This window comes from Gigantopelta aegis, chromosome 4, assembly GCF_016097555.1.
Source record: "Gigantopelta aegis isolate Gae_Host chromosome 4, Gae_host_genome, whole genome shotgun sequence".
Lineage (NCBI taxonomy): Eukaryota > Metazoa > Mollusca > Gastropoda > Neomphalida > Peltospiridae > Gigantopelta > Gigantopelta aegis.
The window spans coordinates 80,053,854-80,072,118 of NC_054702.1; the positions used below are offsets into that span (position 1 = coordinate 80,053,854).

Sequence of the window (18,265 nt, forward strand, 5' to 3'; positions counted from 1 at the left end):
TGGGGAGTGAGGGTGTCTAATTTGGAAAACATAGCGTTAGCCTACGTAACATTTGAACGGCCCCTATATCTGTACTAGTGGTAGTAGTAGTGTGATTTTATGTTTGTAGTGTTTCAAATGTAGTAGTTTGAAGCACGGACTCAAGCGACCACTTGTATTAAAAGACCACTTCACCCGTATCTCAGTTCATACACGTATAGACCTACATGTGCACAAGTTTATAATATAGTAAATTAATAACCATCTCCTATTCACTACTACTATTAGGCTAGGCCTACTACTACTACTACTACTACTACTACTACTACTAGCCTACTACTATATTTTGAGGTGGGGGTGGGGGCGGAGACAACCTCTAGTGGGGGGAAACAAGCCATATATTCACCGTATTTATATAGAGGACTAAAAACAACCAGACCCCTCCGCGGTTCCAACGGGCGTGTCCCTTCAGACAAAAACCAAAAACTAAACCACCAGATTTGAAATTATTATTTAGGAATGCATCTGAAAGTAGCATGCCGGTAGATGCATACATTCAGCTCCCTTTTGACTAACAATTTTAGGGACTTGGTCACTATGCATTTTTTTTTATCCAAAGCTTTGTTTCTTGTTTGAAATAAAATATTTTTTACATTCAAGATTGTATTCATTTAAAAGTTACTTTTGACTTTATACTTGCAAGCATGGTCACTATGCATTTAAAAAATGTTATATCCAAAGCTTTACTAATTGTTTATTATTTGAAACAAAATGTTTTTTTACATTTTATTCATATAAAATTTACTTTTGAGTTTATATTTGTCTACAAATTCGCTAAACTCTCCACAATCCAACAATTTCATAATTACGTAACGCAAAATTTGGCATTTTCAATACCATCCTCTCTCAGGTACCCTTTTGTAACGCTCGTCAGTCCGACCCCATCCAGATCTCCTTGAATTTTCTGTTTGTATTTATGTTGGTTTATTGTTATAAAAACTAGAGAAAAACTAATGCCTGGCTGCATTTTACTTTATAAATAAAACAAGACAATTTTTAAAAAACAAAAAACAAAAACTCGTTAGGTAGGCCTAACTATATTGTCCTACACGTTTTATAACGCACCCCGTAATACCTCCCCCGCCCAATAGAGCATTACGTAATTGAGACAAGTAAATACGCAAGGTATAATTTGATTAGTTAAAGTGTTTTGAGTTGTGACAAATTACTAAAGTGTATTTCTAGAAGGTACTAACTTAAACATGCTTTTTAAGTAAAATTGAGGCGTGCGATAGACAGAAGGCCTTTGTCTCAAGCTTCCATAGACATTAGGGCAACCAAGCACATTGGATATACAGTGATGATTTCTAAGAAAGGAACCTCAAGATTTAACCACATGTAGGGTCTACAATACACTGTTTATAAGAGGACTGTATCCATTAATGTTAGATGTTTCCGTTTTTCGAGACATTATCTTATGGAAACAATTCTGTTTAAGACTATCGCTTTCTAAAATAATATTAAGGAATGCTGTTGTTACTTCAAGGGCCACCATTCCATGGTCACAGTGATGCAATTATTATTATTATTTTTTTTATCGAAATCGCTATCGGCCATTTTGAAAAATGGCAGCCAATCCAATACTTTAATCTTAAATAACAGCTAAACTATTCCAGCTAGATGTCATATATATATTGAACACTTATAGGAAGTAATATATTGCCGATCCATTCATGACCTTGAAATGACCTTAAGGTTATTTTCAAGGTCAAATTCTTTATTTTGATATTTTGCAGTGTTTTAAGCAAGGTATACATGTGCTTTATGCAGGGTATACACTTACTCTAAGCTAGCTGGTAGTAATATGATTATAGGTTCAAGGGCATGCTGCACAGAACCTCGAAAATATGATCCTTGATGTCCATGGTATAGATTGTGAGAAGATATCCACTGTTCTCTTTGAAGGGTTTCTCCAAGTTGCAATTAATGATATGAGCTGGTTGACCTCTTTGCCCGAACACTGGGAATTGTATCATGGTGCTTCCGAGATTTGTTTGCTGTAAATTGAAGAACTAGTATGATCCTCATTCATTCTGGATATGTAGGCTGGCCACCATCCACCATCTTAAAGTTGAGGGATTTTCTGTCAGACCCACATCTCTACCTCCATCTTTTACTACGGCATTGCTCTGCTCGTATGCCTGATCAAGGACCATAGCTGACAATGGACGAGTAGGTTTGTAGGATACAAAACCTCCTGACAGAAACCCCCGATACACAGTTGGCAGGGTGACCGACAAAGAGCTCATTTCTCTTATATGAACGGACAGCCATCTAGTGTAGTTTGTGTGGCCTAAGCTGAAGACCAACATAATCAATTAGAGACTCAACATAGTATGTATCCTGTAGTGAACTAATCAAGCTAAATATGCAGAGTTAAAGTTCAAGTACAAGTGACCAATACAGGAACTGTGGTTGCTATGATTTCAATTTGATTCACCAAATTGCAAAGTCCATAATTTCATCTCCTGGTGTCATATATGTGTACCAGTTGCATGCTTGGTTTTGAAGAATAAACAAGGCAGCTGCTATGACCTCACAAGCACGACTTGTGCTCGTTAGATGTGTGACCTTAATGAATAAGTCGGCTACTCGTTGCAATTTCGATAATACATATTGCAGTGGTTCAACCACTTCCGTCTAGCCAATTCCCCGAGGTTTTGCAGCCCATCAGACAATGAGAAATTATAGTCTCCAAGGGTATTGGGAAAGTTCCACTATTTTGTTTTGGCGAGGGCAAATAGTGGTTGATCCATGGTGATCACTAGAACTTGGCCACGGTTGCGACTGAATGTGCATACTCAACGAAGTGGCATGAGAGTGACGGTTGTGGGCTGTGGGCATATTCATGAACGGTATTTATTTAGAAGCATGGTTACCCACATAGAATGTCCAGCTCAGATTTGTCTACCTGACACCTCAGGTTATCCAACCACTAGTACTTCTTTACCAGTGTAGTAGCCATGTCAGCTATTTGGACCAATTGTGGGAGTAACAAGGTACTTTCTTGAGAGTTTTGGTAAATTGCTAAACTACAGAAATTAATAGTCATGGGACCTTAAAAAGTACCTCGAAGTTATTTCAGGGTCTTGTCATGTTGAGTATAATTCCCGAGTCACTAACTTTACACATAAATATCATTCGACCAGTGGCCATTTTGAAAAGTATGAACTTGAAAATTGACCTAAGTCAATTCAAAGTCACCAACAGAAAGGCCACATAAGACTTCTTTTAACTGTTCAAAACAAATATTACACCTATCTGGCTTAATTTAGATGTAAATTAGGGTTAGAATTTGAGATTGGTGGCCATTTTGAAAAATGGCTGCCACGGTCTTCAGAGGTGGCTGCTGACCTGGATCCATATCCAGAATTGTTCAGAATAGAACAAAGGACATGTTTGCCAAGTTTGCCACTTGTACTCAAAAGTGCAGGAATCAATGAAAAAATTAGCCGAGGCAGCTGTACTATATTCAGCAGGTTGTTAGGTTTCCCTTTCCCATAGACATACATGTACATGTATACTTACCTTAGTTTGACATCCAATAGCTGATGTGTATTTTTGTGCTGGCTGTTCATAAACTAATTAATTAATTCCCACATCCATCTTCTAACATTGTAATTTATACAATATGTTTCACCTTTGTATTACAAACGTGTGTGCAGGAAATGGTTTAGAGGAGTCTAAACCGCAAGCAAAGTTTTTAGGGGGAGTCGAGTCACGTTCCCCTGAATTTTTTTTTTTTTGGAGCAGAAGCTTTCAACTCCAACCCCCCACCCCCCATTGCATACACATCTGTATTAAGAATACTATATTGAATAACTAACACCAAATCAAGAGCAAATTATATAGCTGAATTTATTGCAGTTTATATACACATACACAATGTATGCATATTTTAAAAAATCATCAAAGTTTCACTCATTCACATTCACAAAACACTTTTGAAAAGTGTCTTTTTACTTCTCTCTCGTGGCATCAAAGTAGTCAATGTTACATTTTGGAAGACTTCCCTGAAGTTTTTTCAAAACTGTGGATTTATTCCTTACTTCTGGTAAATCGTACATCAGAAGAACCTTCAGATTACTGGAAAAAATAACAGAGAATTCAATCACTAAATGGACCTTCAGTCGAACAAACGTACAGTCTCCATCTAAACGGGATTGAAGAGGGACTGATGAGATATGCAAAATGCTGGGTTAGAGTGATGTTAGCTGAGACTGAGATTGTACTGGATTAGATAGCCAAATTATGCAGATGTCAGTTTCGACAGAGTCCACTTATATATAAAAAAAATGTAGTATTTTTTAATAGGGTGTCCCATAAAATTATTGTAACGTACAATCTCAAAGTCTCATCCAATGACAATAGTGTGGATAATATCAGTCTAACCCAGCAAGTAAAACTAAGTACTATGGGTAAAATCGTTGTTAGCCCAAGAGTGAAGCACACTCGAAAAAAATCAGCAAAATCAGATCAAATCCAGTTCCAAATAAACGTGGATAATTCTGTCAGGATTTATCTGGAACTGGATTTTATAACTGCCTCATTTTTTTTCCCCCTGAGTGTACTTTGCACTTGGGCCGACTTAATGATTGTACTTACCTTTGAAAGTCAAAATAATTTTCTGGAGTTTTTATGCAAAGAAATGTGAATCTAATTGTGTTGATAAACAAGACTCCTCACCATATACAAATGCAAAATAAAATACTTGACCAAAAATAGAGGGCTCTTAGGCCCTTCCTAAATTAAGACAAGGCAACAAACATCATTATGTTCAGAAACTAGTATTGAGAAATAATGTAAATGCAGAGGTGTCACCGTGTCTGTGAAGAAAGTGCCAGTAGTGTTGTAAATCAATTGAAATTTCCTCAACAATAATTTGTTATAATTGGTTTTTACCGTCTTATCAACTGTACTTGGATTACACAAAAATAACCAAACATTTTTGTTTCTAATAATTAACAATCATACTAAATTACTACAGTGAAACCTTTCTAAACTGAATATAGTAAAAAGGTTGATTTTCCAGTATAGAGGTTATATTCTGTACCGATTTTTAAAGACGGACCGTCAGGTTTTGATAAAATTCTGGTTTACAGAGGTTTCACTATATCTCTTCCAATTAAATAGCTCTGCAAGTCATTTCCAACATTCCAATAATGTGTGTACCTGAAGACTGTGGTTGAATGTTCTGTTTAGCACAGGTTAACAGATTGGATTAGACTGGCAAAAGTACACTAACCTAAGCTGGCAAACATGAGCAAGCCCTTCATCACTGATGTCACCACAGCTACTGATTTGCAAACTGTTTAGCGTTTCCTTCACCAGCGGCAGATAAGACAAGGCATCATCATATAAATAGTTACAGTCATGCAAGATGATTTTTCTTACATGTTTTAGTCCATCTACAAAATAAGATAAAAACACATTATCATAATTATTATTGCATTAAAAATCACAGTAAATTTGAAGATATTTTATATATTTACATTTGTAATTGCAGGTTTATACACAGTCTGGATCATGATCAACTCTTATCCATGGGCCTGATCATTATTTCTAAATGGAATGGTTTTAAAAAAAAAAACCCCACTTCTGTTCAAGCTGAGTGTTCATTACTAGGCGACAAACAGCGATTTTCTGTTTGTTACTAGGCGACAGTGATTTTCAGTTCGTTACTAGGCGACAAACAGTGATTTTCAGTTCATTACTAAGTGACAAACAGTGATTTTCAGTTCGTTACTAGGCGACAAACAGTGATTTTTAGTAAGTGACAAACAGTGATTTTTTGTTCGTTACTAGGCGACAAACAGTGATTTTCAGTTTGTTACTAGGCGACAAACAGTGATTTTCAGTTCGTTACTAGGCGACAGTGATTTTCAGTGGCTACAGCAGCTGCCACCGACACCTACTTTTCATGTTTACATGAATGAATGAATGTTTAACGACACCCCAGCACGAAAAATACAATGTGTCAAACTATGGTAATGCAAAAAATAAGATGATGATCAACATTAATATAAAAATTCAAGATTTAACTAAAAACAGTGTAAAGAACTGTGCCAAAAGACCAATATCACAGAAAGATACAGACTTTTACTCAAAATTTCAATTTGTATTGTATTGGCCATTCTCAAAGAGAATGTTACACCCCTGCACCACGGTGAGGTTACAGCACGCGCAGGGGTTTCATGTTTACAATCATACACATTAGCAACACTTCTAGTCAATTGAAAACTGATTAGCAACAACTATTTAATGATCAAAAAGTGTGTAGTGACTTCTAAAATTTTGTATGCGAATCACGATGAGATACTTAACAAAATGTTCTCTACCACCTACTTATCTCAAACAGCATTCTACTTTCAAACATAATGAACATTTTGTAAATGTTTTAAAATGATCTGACATTCAATGCAACAAAGCATAACTTTGTAGCAATATAATGTTTAAATAGATGCAATTTAGATTTGCTTCTCTCAAAAGTATCATGCAACTTAAATTCCATTTTACTTGCTTGGATTTTTTTTAATTACTAAACTGTAAATGGTGAAACTCGTCAACTTAGACCCACCCTCCAGATCTGTTAAAGGAGCGTTCTCGCATGTGATTGAATCGTACTGTAAGAACACCTAAATCGGAACGACATTAGTCTTAAACACATATGATTAGAGTTGCTACGACAAATTGTAAATGACAAGTTGGTGCGACAAATTGCATAATGAAAAAGCGGCTTAAGGAAACGGTTATAAAGCGATAAACAATTATACTGAGATGTGGAAATCCGATCCCCATGACTGCCGACTTTGATGCATCAATCTCTTCTATTTTGTACTTGTCAAAGTTGCTGCCTGGTAAAGAGTTATAATCTTTCTCAAAGTGATTCAGTCCTTTCCACTTGATGCTGGCCCCACAACGAAGCAGCCACTCGGCACATGCTCGGTCAGGACCAACTTGTTTCAGACGATCTTCGTCAACTCTAAACATTTCAAAAATACAATGAAGCAATGTAAAAATGTATGGCCAACAGTATCAGAATTAATAAATTAAGTAAAATGTAAGTGTGTAATGAAAGCCGAGTTGCCTTTAGGAATTGTTTTTTAAAGATATAAATCTGGCATGTGCCGAAAACTAGAGATTGTACAGCCCCCACCCAAACTTCTTGTATCTTTTCCAACAACACTGAACAAATTATTGACACCCCTGAGCCTCTTCCCTTAGACTTTAAATCGGCTAACCATACATTAGCAAGGCTAGCTCTAACACTCACCAAGATCGCCAAATACGAAATTTTAAAAATTTATTTTAATTTGGTGAATAAATTTCTTGTGGTAATTGTTATTTTATTAGAAATTACCTGGGTTTTTGCAATTTTTGAAGTTTAAACAGATGATTTGACAAAATGTTCTATTACCAAGAGATAGCCCTGCATTAGAGATTAATAGCATCTATCACCATTGTGAGGTATAGATACGGCAATTCCAACTTGAGGGACAAAATGTTTTTTTGTGAGGGCTGAGGTTTACTGAGACCTAACAAAAACATTTTGTCCCGAGGGTTGGAATTGCCATATCGATACCTCACAACGGTGACTGATTCTTTTCTTGCCCATTTAAATACAGTGACAATACATTAATTTCGTAAGCTAGGATTTGTTTATTGTAGAATGATTTGTAAACATTTCACGTACAATCCTACATTTAATCATATGCAGAAAAATATAGTCCACCTTATGCAACGACATAAAAATGTAACAACTTACCAATAAATATAAAGTTGAAAATATTAATTTGTTTAAATATTTTTAAAACATTGATACAATGTGAAATGGCAAACAGAATTCTGAAAATCACGAGTAATGACGTCAATCCTCGTAAAGCATGAGTTATGTATGTAAAAATTGTTCAACACTGGGGTGCTAGACAGATTTATCTAGCACTGGGTTGCTAGAAAGATTTTTCTAGCACTGTTCAAAAGCTGGCTAATTCAGTCCAGTGGGCAAGAAAAAAAAGAAGGTACAACTGGACAAAGAAGCTGGTTAATTTGAGCTATTCATCAGCAAACCATAACAACAAGTTTTCAGGTTATACTAAAATCCAGAATTTCTTAAATATCCAAAACAATTACATCATAATCGTAAAATTATGTACCCTAAAATCTTGAACAATAATGAATACTAGTAGTAGTATATATATTTTAATTTTATATACAGTAAATGATAGAAAGAGAATTGCTGTTTAAAACTGTCAAAGTGCAAGAAATCCAGTGTCAAATTTCAAACCATAATCTGTTATGTTTTTATTATGTACCCGTAAATTATTATCTGTTCTTTGGAAAAACAAGTTTGGGTATCCACTCAGTAAACTATTATGAATTTGGTGCTTCTTACAGAAGGCACCTCAAACTAAAATAAAAAAGAACCCCAAGAAACCTCAAACAAAAGAAACCACCACCAAAAACTTACCTGTTAAATACTGAATTCAGGTAACCCCACAGAAATCTCTTTGTAATTTTGACATTATGAGAAATCAAATTTCCTTTAGTCCCAAGACAATAGTTATATATCTGAAAATACAAACACAAACCTAATTAATATCCTTTATTTCATTAAAGGAGATATGTTAAAGTTGCATAAATGCAGCTCAATACTAAAAATATTTATTATTTTCTGTTTTTAAATGTAAAGATTATATACTGAACTATGGTTCATGCCCATTTCAATAAAATAATTTTATTTAAAAACAGAATATTTTTTTATTTTATTAAAAAGTCTACAGAAGGTGACTGGTTAAATGTTTCAGTCATTATGCATCATTCGATGACCTGTTTTGGTTCTTGTGTCATTGTGCGCAAGAGTATGTACATTTGAAGATTTCTGATGTCATTATCTTTTTCATGGTGAAAGTAACAAATGTCTGTCACATTCACAGAAATATTCGTAAAAATAAAGTTAAAATGAGCACGGAAAGCAAGATTGAACTTGACCCACTCATAAACATGGCCCATTTCTTAATACCTTTTTTCTATGATTTACAAAGACTGCCATTTGATAGAAAACTTTATTTTAAAAACAATTTTTTTTATGTTCTCAACTGTACTGCTATCTAAGCTTAATTATTGATGGATGGATGGATGGATGTTTAATGACACCCCAGCACGAAAAACAAATTGGCCATTGGGTGTCAGGCAATGGTAATAAATACCGTATATAACAAATATACAAGTTTAAAAATAATATATGATTAAAACACAGTGTAAAACTTAATTGTTGAAGTCACATGATTGTCATTGCGTCTGAGCTGGCAAAACTCACTTTACAGATACCATGATACTTCAAAGTTTAATGGAAAAGAATTATAGATGCTTTATCTTTTGTATTTTTATACAATTCTTAGAACATTCACAGCTATTGTATTATTGCAGCACATTACAATTTTTACATTAACAAGTTATTAATTTATAGTTAGGCCTATTTATCACCTAACAATGAGCTAGAACAAAAAAGGAGGGAAAATAGACACTGTCACTTGTAGTTCACCAAGGTAAACATCTACGGTCCGTTTTTTAACATGTTGACATTTATTGGACCCGATGTTTACAACTTGAACAGCAAAAACAAGCGTGCAGTTTCCGCTCAGATTTCAGGCGGAATCGATACAACCATGGAATTAATTATTTCGTGGCGAAATATGAGATGTACCAATAAATATAAACACTTACTGTATAAAGAAAACTGCCCGAGTCACGTTTTACGCATAAATAGACAGTTTGTCCAAACAGTAATCCTGCATTAATCCAATTTTCAGTTACGAACAAAATCTCGAATATTCCCGCCGGCCATTGCGAGCATATTTAAAATGTGATTGAAAACTGTTGGCGGAATCGGATTATTTTTATTATTATTCGTATCGGGTTCACGAGTTTATTCCACGATATTTAATGGAATATCACGTTTAATAATAATACATAAATAAACTTAATTAATGAATAATATTTTTTTTAAATCAATTAATTGATAATAAATTAATAATAACAATTAAATAATATAATACAAAATTAATTAATTAATACTTAATAAATAATAATATAATAATAAATTACTGAATAATGTTAGTAATAATAATAAATAAATAACATAATAAATAAATTATTGATTGAATAATAATGATAATAAATAAATTAATTAATTAATTTTATTATTAACTAAATAAAATGTTTTTTTTTTCATTTATAAATGTTTCCGTTACACACACACACACACACACACTTATATACACACAAAACAGAAGGGGGTGGGGGAGACAGACATAGAGGGATGAAACGGGGTGGCAAGATATCACGCATTTGTTTGTTAGAACATGTTTAGTAATTAATGCATAACTGTGACTTGATGACAACTGCTGCTTGTGGTGACTGCCTTGTACCTGTCTGCACATTGGCTAAACCGATGTGTACTCTGATTTCTACTTAACCGTTTGAACATTAAATGTGCCTTGCAACCATATGAATATGTTTAGTAATTAATGACAACTGCTGCTTGTAATGACTGCCTTGTACCTGTCTGCACACTGGTGTGCACTTGACAATAACATGCAAGTAGTGGGATGGATGTGTATCATTCCTGTTCTTTTGTTGGTACCAGGATTACTTCAGGTAAGTTTACTGTTAACATGTTCATGCATTTATGTTAATTTCTAAATGTTATGGTTAACATTTGAGACTTAATGCTTGATAATTATGTAGTTGAACATACTTTTTCAGTACTTTATTTAAGTACATTGCTGTGGAGATTTGTAATGTAACTACATACAACTTATAGTACAAGTTTTGAAAGTAGTTACATGAATATGTTTCAAGGAATAAATTACATGGAGCTGACAATCATTATAACATGTTAGATTTACATGTATAAATTGTTTTCAACTGCCAGTTTTAACTTTCAAATTGTCTGTTTCCCCATTCTTTGTGTGTCTAGATTTATATATATATATATATATATATATATATATATATATATATATAAATATATATAATTTTGTTTGTTTGTTGTTTTTTTAACTGAATAAAACCCCTAAAATAACTAATGACCAGTAATTATAGCTAAAAAAAAGAAATGAAATTAAAACCAAAAAGAAGAGAAAAAATAGGAGAAAAACCTTTGAAACACATGTAAGCAATGGCCTGTAATAATAATATTTAAAAACAATTACTAAAGGAAATAATAATTTTGGAAAAAGTAAATAAATGAAGGCCTTAAAATAAGTAATGACCTGTACTAACAATCATTATTTTTTTTAATAATAATAAAAAAGAATAATACACCCCAAAACTTTAATGTGATAATATTATTAACAATGCATATAATGCAACCCACACAAAGCACATATGTAGAAACAAAAATAACAAAATAAATAAATTTAATAATCAATTCCATTCAGTTCCGCAATATTTCTTTTTACTGGGTGTACGTAAAATGCTTGATACGAATAATTCTCGTTCCGCAAATTTTTCATTCCGCATTTTCGATGTGCCAGGATAAAAATAGCTTTCAAATGTTTAAATGTGTCATCTTCAAACATCTAATCCTGGAAAGGTTACCAAAGGTATTGTACTTAATATTTTTGTCTAAAATTTATTAAAATATGTTGTTGTACGTGTTGAGGCTCTTAAATAAAGCACATATGCCTGATTTTATTAAATCGTGATTGCAAATGGAAAATTCGATCCAATGGATAAACGTTACTGCACAGCAATAAACATCACAATAATAAATATCGTGCCGGAGACGTTTATCTTGATGAACTATGTCACTTGGTGAGTTGGTCAAGTTGGTGACTTGCAAAACAAATTACACCAGTTACATTAATTTATGTACAATTTAGACATGGATGACCTTCACCCTAATTGGTGTGTAATAATCAGATGGATCATACAGTTATTTCAACTACATATCTTGACATGTTATAAATACTAAACCACAACAAATAACATACATTGAAAAGGCCCATTTGACAAATACACAGGTAATTATCAAACACAACCCACAGCGTAACAAAATAGAAAGTTCAATCAATTTGCTTACAACATTAATCAATGTTTATGTCAATAAATGTATAAACAGGCATCTTTTGTTAGCGACGATTCTTATCAATAGTTAATTAGCTTATTGATATTATTAAAAAATTAATTGACTATATTTATAGAGTCCTACGGCACCAAAACAATTTTATATAGACCTATGCGATTCCAAGATGGCAGCCTTCTTGCAAAATGTTCAGGTTTGTCAATGATATTTTGCTTTATTTTCATGACGTTGTTCAAGTAGTACTCTATGACGGTATAAACTGATTGAATTTAGTGACAATAAAGTTTTATATTGTTGTATTGGCTGTTTTTAGAAAGGGTAATAATAAGAAAATTATAATTTGATATTGAGCTATGACCTTTTGCTAAATGTTTAATATGAACCGCTGACACTTTCTAAATATGACAAGAATGTTAACGATTTTTTGCTGTACTGATGGAATATGTTTTAAATAACTATTTTCAACAACAACAACTTTTTTTTTATTAAGGGGAAATACCTGTTTAAATAGCAGTAATTGACAGAAGACCTAAACAAATTGGCACTGTGAAATGTTTTAAAATTTAAGCCTGATTTTGAGTATTAATACCTGATATATATTTCCACTAAATTATCATTAAAATAGCCCCAAATGTTTTTTCAATGCCAGAAAGGACCATTCATTTGCCTCAAGTATATGGTACGTTTCTTCCCCAAGCAAGTTCGCCCCAGTCAGTTCACCCCCATATTAATTTGCCCCCAAAATATATATGCCAGTTCGCCCCCAAGATATTACCAGTTCGCCCCCAATGAATTATCAGTTCGCTCCTGCAAAAAAAAGAAAAAGAAGCAGTGTGGGGTTTGGTATGTCTTCAAAAATAGACACTTGTTATGATGACAACACCACTGTTTTTCAATAACTAATGGCGGTCTCTTTAATTTCAGACTTTGCCACTGAATAAAATAAAAATTAGCTATTAAAATGAGTTCTGTCTTTTGTACACAATTATTTCAATGTATTTTTGTAGTATTACAGATAAATGTTGTACATAACTATCGCCAATGAGCATGTGGTTTTCAACCAAAGAAACACTGCAATGGACTGGTGACAGTGTGTGGCACTACAAGTCTTCCTTAACTCAAGTCACTTCCAGCCCTTCCCCTTATTAATATTGATATACATGTATGGGGTAAGGCTAGAGGAAAGTATGTAATGCTTTGGCAAAACTCCACAACCAAATGGTTGCAAGCTACTGTGTCTAAAATAAATAAAAATTCCTAAATCTGATGCCACAGAGCTTTAGTTTGATTATTCTTAGAGTCCAGTCATGACATTAAACTTAATGTTTTTAACCAGTACCAAGTAAGAAACCCCGACACTCCTATGCAAAACAAACCTGCGCTGTACTTTTTCTTGTGACATTTTGCATGGCGTGTGCCCATTAGACACATTGTGTGTGCTTTCTGGCAGAGGCTCTATCCATGGTATCATACTATAGTTAAATTTAAATTACGTACTCAAAGTAAATGTGGTATTGTTGACAACAGTCACTTTTTGCACCCTTGTTTTGGGTTCGTACACAATAAATATAACATATCTTACTGTAATTTCACTTAAAATCCATATTTTGAAAACGATACAATTTTTTTAATCACAAGTGTTTTCAGATATGGACCCACGTCAGCAGTGCCAACTTCCATGCTTTTTGCCAAAGTACATCATTTTTTGTTACCCGCCCCACTAAACAGGGGTGGGGGATTTTTGTAGATCCTGCCTGGCCACCAGGAGGCACTCCTAATTTAGATCCAAATCTCAAAATGTTTATAATGGGTCATGGTATATATGTGCCAAGTTTCATGTTTTTAACCAAGGCTGCACAATATTTTTATTAGCTGTCCCATTAGAAGGGGGTGTGGGGACATTTGTAGATCCTCCTTGGCCACCAGGGGGCACGTCTGACATGGGTCCATATCTGAAAATGTTTGAACCAACATTACACGAAGAAACCTGACGTCTCTATGTGAAATGAACCTGCGCTGTACTTTCATGTGGTGACTTAGAGCAAAGTGTGTGCCCACGTGACATATTGGTACTGGTTAACAACATGTAAGTTTAATATCATGACTGGACTCAAGAATAATCAAACTAAAGCTGTGTGGCATCAGATTCAGGAATAAATTTGTATTTTAGACACAGTAGCTGGCTACCATTTGGTCATTGACGATTGCCGAAGTATTACACACAGTCCCCTCTAGCCCTGTACCATGCAGGGTATAGAGGGTAAGTGTAGTTTGCGGATAAGTTCGCGTATTGAATTTATGACATCATTTACATGATCATGATGGGTTACATAAAAACGAAATGGGTTACCTGAATTTGTTTTTGTGTAACCCATAAATGGAAATATTCAATTCTCAGAGACCTGTCATTGGTCGTAGCCTATATTTGAATATCAGTTTATTTCATGTACTTCTGAGACCTGTCATTGGTCGTAGCCTATATTTGAATATCAGTTTGTTTCATGTACTTCTCTTGTCCATAGCCTGTTTTGACAAATGTACAATTCTAAATGCTAATCATTTTAAATTTTATTTGTAGAAACTTTTGCAACCCAGAAGTGTTTTGCTCAAAGTGGTAGCAAGACAGTCTTTAATTGCTTCATACGACAAAAAGGAAGGAGTACCTCGTGATTTTCTTTGTTGGCTACAGCAGGATCTAAGTTTGCCAGCAATTCGACAGAAATTAAGAGTAACAAGCTTTCAACTGGATAGAGAGGATCAAAAGTATGATTACTTTATGTGGAAGATGTAGTGGTACTTGATGAGCGTCACATATATATAACCTTTGCCACGGTATATGTATCAAGCATTAATGGAAATTATATGCATCCTGACAATTAAAGTATCCAGGTTTTTGTAATGCCCCAAAATGCTTTTTTTTTCGTAATTCTGAAAATGCACGTTTGTCTGAGAAGTAATAGTTATTGAGACGAGCTCTAGTTATTTTAGACAGCATGTCCCTGTTTAAACATCACAGACGTTAGCTTCCCTCTGTTTTAACTTTAGCCAGCTATGTTGCAGGTTTGTAGATTAATTAAACTTAAGTGACCATTTTCACAGGCTGAAACTAGAGTCCGTGTCTTTAAGATATTTATCATTTCCTCTTCTTTTTCCTCACAAGATGCTTTGCCGTGTTGCTGTTTTGTTGCATTTTCTTTCAATTACCGTTTATACAAAAAGTGACGGAACTGTTTACTGCATTGCATTTTACAGATATCGTCCAGAACGTCACAAAATTCTTGGTCCTGATTTGGCAACAGCTCATTTCATTGTTAAAAGGAAAGGTGCTGTAAAATTTGTTGGCCATGATTCTTGGTTTCGTCTGAATAAAGCTGGGAGGTACAATCTTCCTAACAGAAGAGTTGATGGTATGGAACTGGAAGCAGTGGATGCATCAGGTACAAAACTGATGTCTGCAGGGTTTGAAAATTTTGGTAAGTTAGTTAATGTTTCTTTAAAATTAAAAGGTTTGCATGGTTTAAGATGCAATGATTTCATGAAAAATTACTATTTATAACAGCATATTCTCACTTCTGGCACTATGCCTTAATCAAGGCTAGCTCTAGGTCAGAAAAATATTTCACCAAAATATCAATTATTTCATGAAATTAAATTTGCCCAGTGTTATTGGCGAGTGCCAGAGCTAGCCCTGCAAGACTAACATTTTTCAGTCTACACTCAAGTCTCTAATAATATCTTGCAACTTTAATGTCTTGGCAAAATATACAAAGTGCATATATATGACACAACTGAAAAAAATTGAGTGTAGACAAACTTTTATAAGCACAGACCATATTTTTTCTTTTATACAGCAGTTTTAACTTTCAGTGACTTACTTAATAGATAAATTTTACAATATACATGTATAACAAGAATTCCACAGAAATAAATGTCCTGCCCACCATGAATTTATATGGCGACACTCATGGATGCCTTAATTTTATAGATATTAATGCATGTTAAAACATTTACAAATTAATTAAATTTGTAAATTAATGTTTTAATTCTTAAAAAGAAATATATATTCCATTATTTTAATAATTTTTTTCATACATACATTCAGTTTATTTTTGTGCTTATATCCAATTAAAGTTCAAGCAGGCTGTCCTGGGCACACACCTCAAGTTAAGACTTACGGCAACAAAAATTAATTTAAAACACCTTTAATCATTCAGAGTTAACTGTCAAATCCTTAAATAATGTTTAGCTCAACTAATGTTTCTCTTTTTTTTTCAGTTGACTTAGAAAACCTACGATACTTAAATGTCAGCAACTGTGTCAACATGGATGACTGGTGCCTGGCCTGTTTTCACCAGTTTGCAGATACACTGGAGTTTCTCGACATCAGTGATTGCCCACAGATAACAGAACGAGGCATAGCCTGTCTGCACCACCTGAAGTATGTCACTGAAGTTAGCTGAAGTCACTCTTATATCTTTAATCACACCTCAGCACATTTAAAATTTCTGCTGTTTGGTGTCTTAACATGTGGTTATTTCGACATTTCATAAGAGAGAAAACATGTTGTTACGATATAGGCTACTCCTATTTATAAAGCAGCAAGGGATGTTTTATATGTACTTTTCCATAGACAGGACAGTACATATACAGGCCTTTGATGTACAAGATTTGTTTTGTTTAATGACATCACTAAAGGTATGACTATACCATGTTAACATTTGTATTTAAAAACACTATATGCAATATATCAACCAAACTATGACCCATAAATATCAGTACTACAATCTCTACCTCAAAGTATTAACTGCAGAAAATGGTACCTTTCATGACTCATTTTCGGTAAAACCAGATGTTTTTACAACACCCCTATTTTCGCACAAATTTGAGTACTTGTTTTTTACAGGTACCCCATACATGTTCCAAGCACAAGGCTACTTGACACAGTGGTACTAGATGAAATAAAATTGCATCCATTTTTAGCCCAGATGAATCTAAATTTTTTTTACAACACAACACACATTTATAACCAATCACAGGACTTGTGGTGTTAACTTCTCTATCAAAAGTTTGGTGCATCTCGAACTTTGACCCAGCCTGAAATTATTTGGTTTAGTACTACCTATAGCATATTGATTAAATATTAAGTGGCTATTAAATGTTAAACATTTAGTAATTTTGACATATAGTCTTCAAAGGAAAGCAAGTACATTTTTCCACTACCGAGAGAACTAGACCCTGCCTCACTTGTGGGACCGAAGTCCATCAAAGGTGATCAATCCAATTTGTATGACATCATTTCAGTGCAAGTTAAATTTATCATCACAGTTAGACAAGTGTCCATTATTACCTACAGAACAAATGATGCTGAAAGGTAATTAGGGGCGTGTGCAAGAATTTTAGCAAGGGGTGTGTCTAGACTGATGAGCGAAGTTTATAAGGTGGGTTGAGACATGCTTCCCCGGAAAATGTATTTAAAAAAAAAATTGCTTGTGTATGGAGGGGAGGGGTTGGACATACACACAAGTCTGTTAATTGACTGCAACAGTAGTTTTAATTATTCAAATTAATTTTACTTTCAGGCATCTTCAAGCTTTGAAAATGAAAAATCTCCCCAAAGTAGAAAATCCACAACTTGTGATTCTTATGTTGGAAGAGCTTCTACCAAACTGCAAAATATTTGGACCTGATTATAACACAATACACAATGAATTGGAAACCGATGGTCAGATAAATCAGTCTGGTGTTATCACACAAGATTCTCATACAGCACAGCCTGAAACACAGGTCCAGAGATGATATTGGTGAGAGATGAGCAGGGACTCTTGACCGTGTTTTTATCAGTTTTTTTTGTGGATGTACATACATGTATGTGAGTGTAATTAAGTTAAAAATGAAATAAAAACTGAAAATTAATCACGTTCTAATTAATGAATCTTTTTATCCCATTTTTTTTTTTATTACAACCTATTTCAGGTCCATCGAAAAAAAAGTATGCTTGTATTATTGTAAGCTTATGCCAGGTCTGTTTAAAGATTGATGGCTATTTTGATATAGGTTACTGCTTGAGTGTACTTGAAAGAAGATCTTGTTGACATAAATAATTATATGTTCGTGATTAGACTAAAGCCACCCAAAGGG

The 18,265-nt window shown here is 34.0% G+C and overlaps 2 protein-coding genes across 4 annotated transcripts; one reads left to right on the plus strand and one right to left on the minus strand.

Moving 5' to 3' along the window:
* Window positions 1–3,879: 3,879 nt before the first annotated feature.
* Window positions 3,880–12,089, minus strand: LOC121371178 (ATP synthase subunit s, mitochondrial-like). 3 transcript variants are annotated; one of them, XM_041496882.1, is made up of 5 exons: window positions 12,036–12,089; window positions 8,507–8,607; window positions 6,813–7,021; window positions 5,285–5,447; window positions 3,880–4,125 (listed from the first exon to the last, which is right to left on the minus strand). In XM_041496882.1, exons 1-5 carry the CDS (start codon window positions 12,048–12,050, stop codon window positions 3,999–4,001), a joined length of 615 nt encoding a protein of 204 aa, XP_041352816.1. In that variant the 5' UTR covers window positions 12,051–12,089; the 3' UTR covers window positions 3,880–3,998. The 3 variants fall into 3 exon arrangements, with proteins under 3 accessions (XP_041352816.1, XP_041352815.1, XP_041352813.1); XM_041496881.1 differs by lacking the exon at window positions 12,036–12,089 and adding an exon at window positions 9,059–9,103; XM_041496879.1 differs by lacking the exon at window positions 12,036–12,089 and adding an exon at window positions 8,866–8,901.
* Window positions 11,615–18,040, plus strand: LOC121371177 (distal membrane-arm assembly complex protein 2-like). Its single transcript, XM_041496878.1, has 6 exons — window positions 11,615–11,645; window positions 12,246–12,320; window positions 14,706–14,890; window positions 15,380–15,600; window positions 16,403–16,565; window positions 17,707–18,040. Exons 2-6 carry the CDS (start codon window positions 12,294–12,296, stop codon window positions 17,921–17,923), a joined length of 813 nt encoding a protein of 270 aa, XP_041352812.1. The 5' UTR covers window positions 11,615–11,645; window positions 12,246–12,293; the 3' UTR covers window positions 17,924–18,040.
* The last annotated feature ends 225 nt before the right edge of the window (window positions 18,041–18,265 follow it).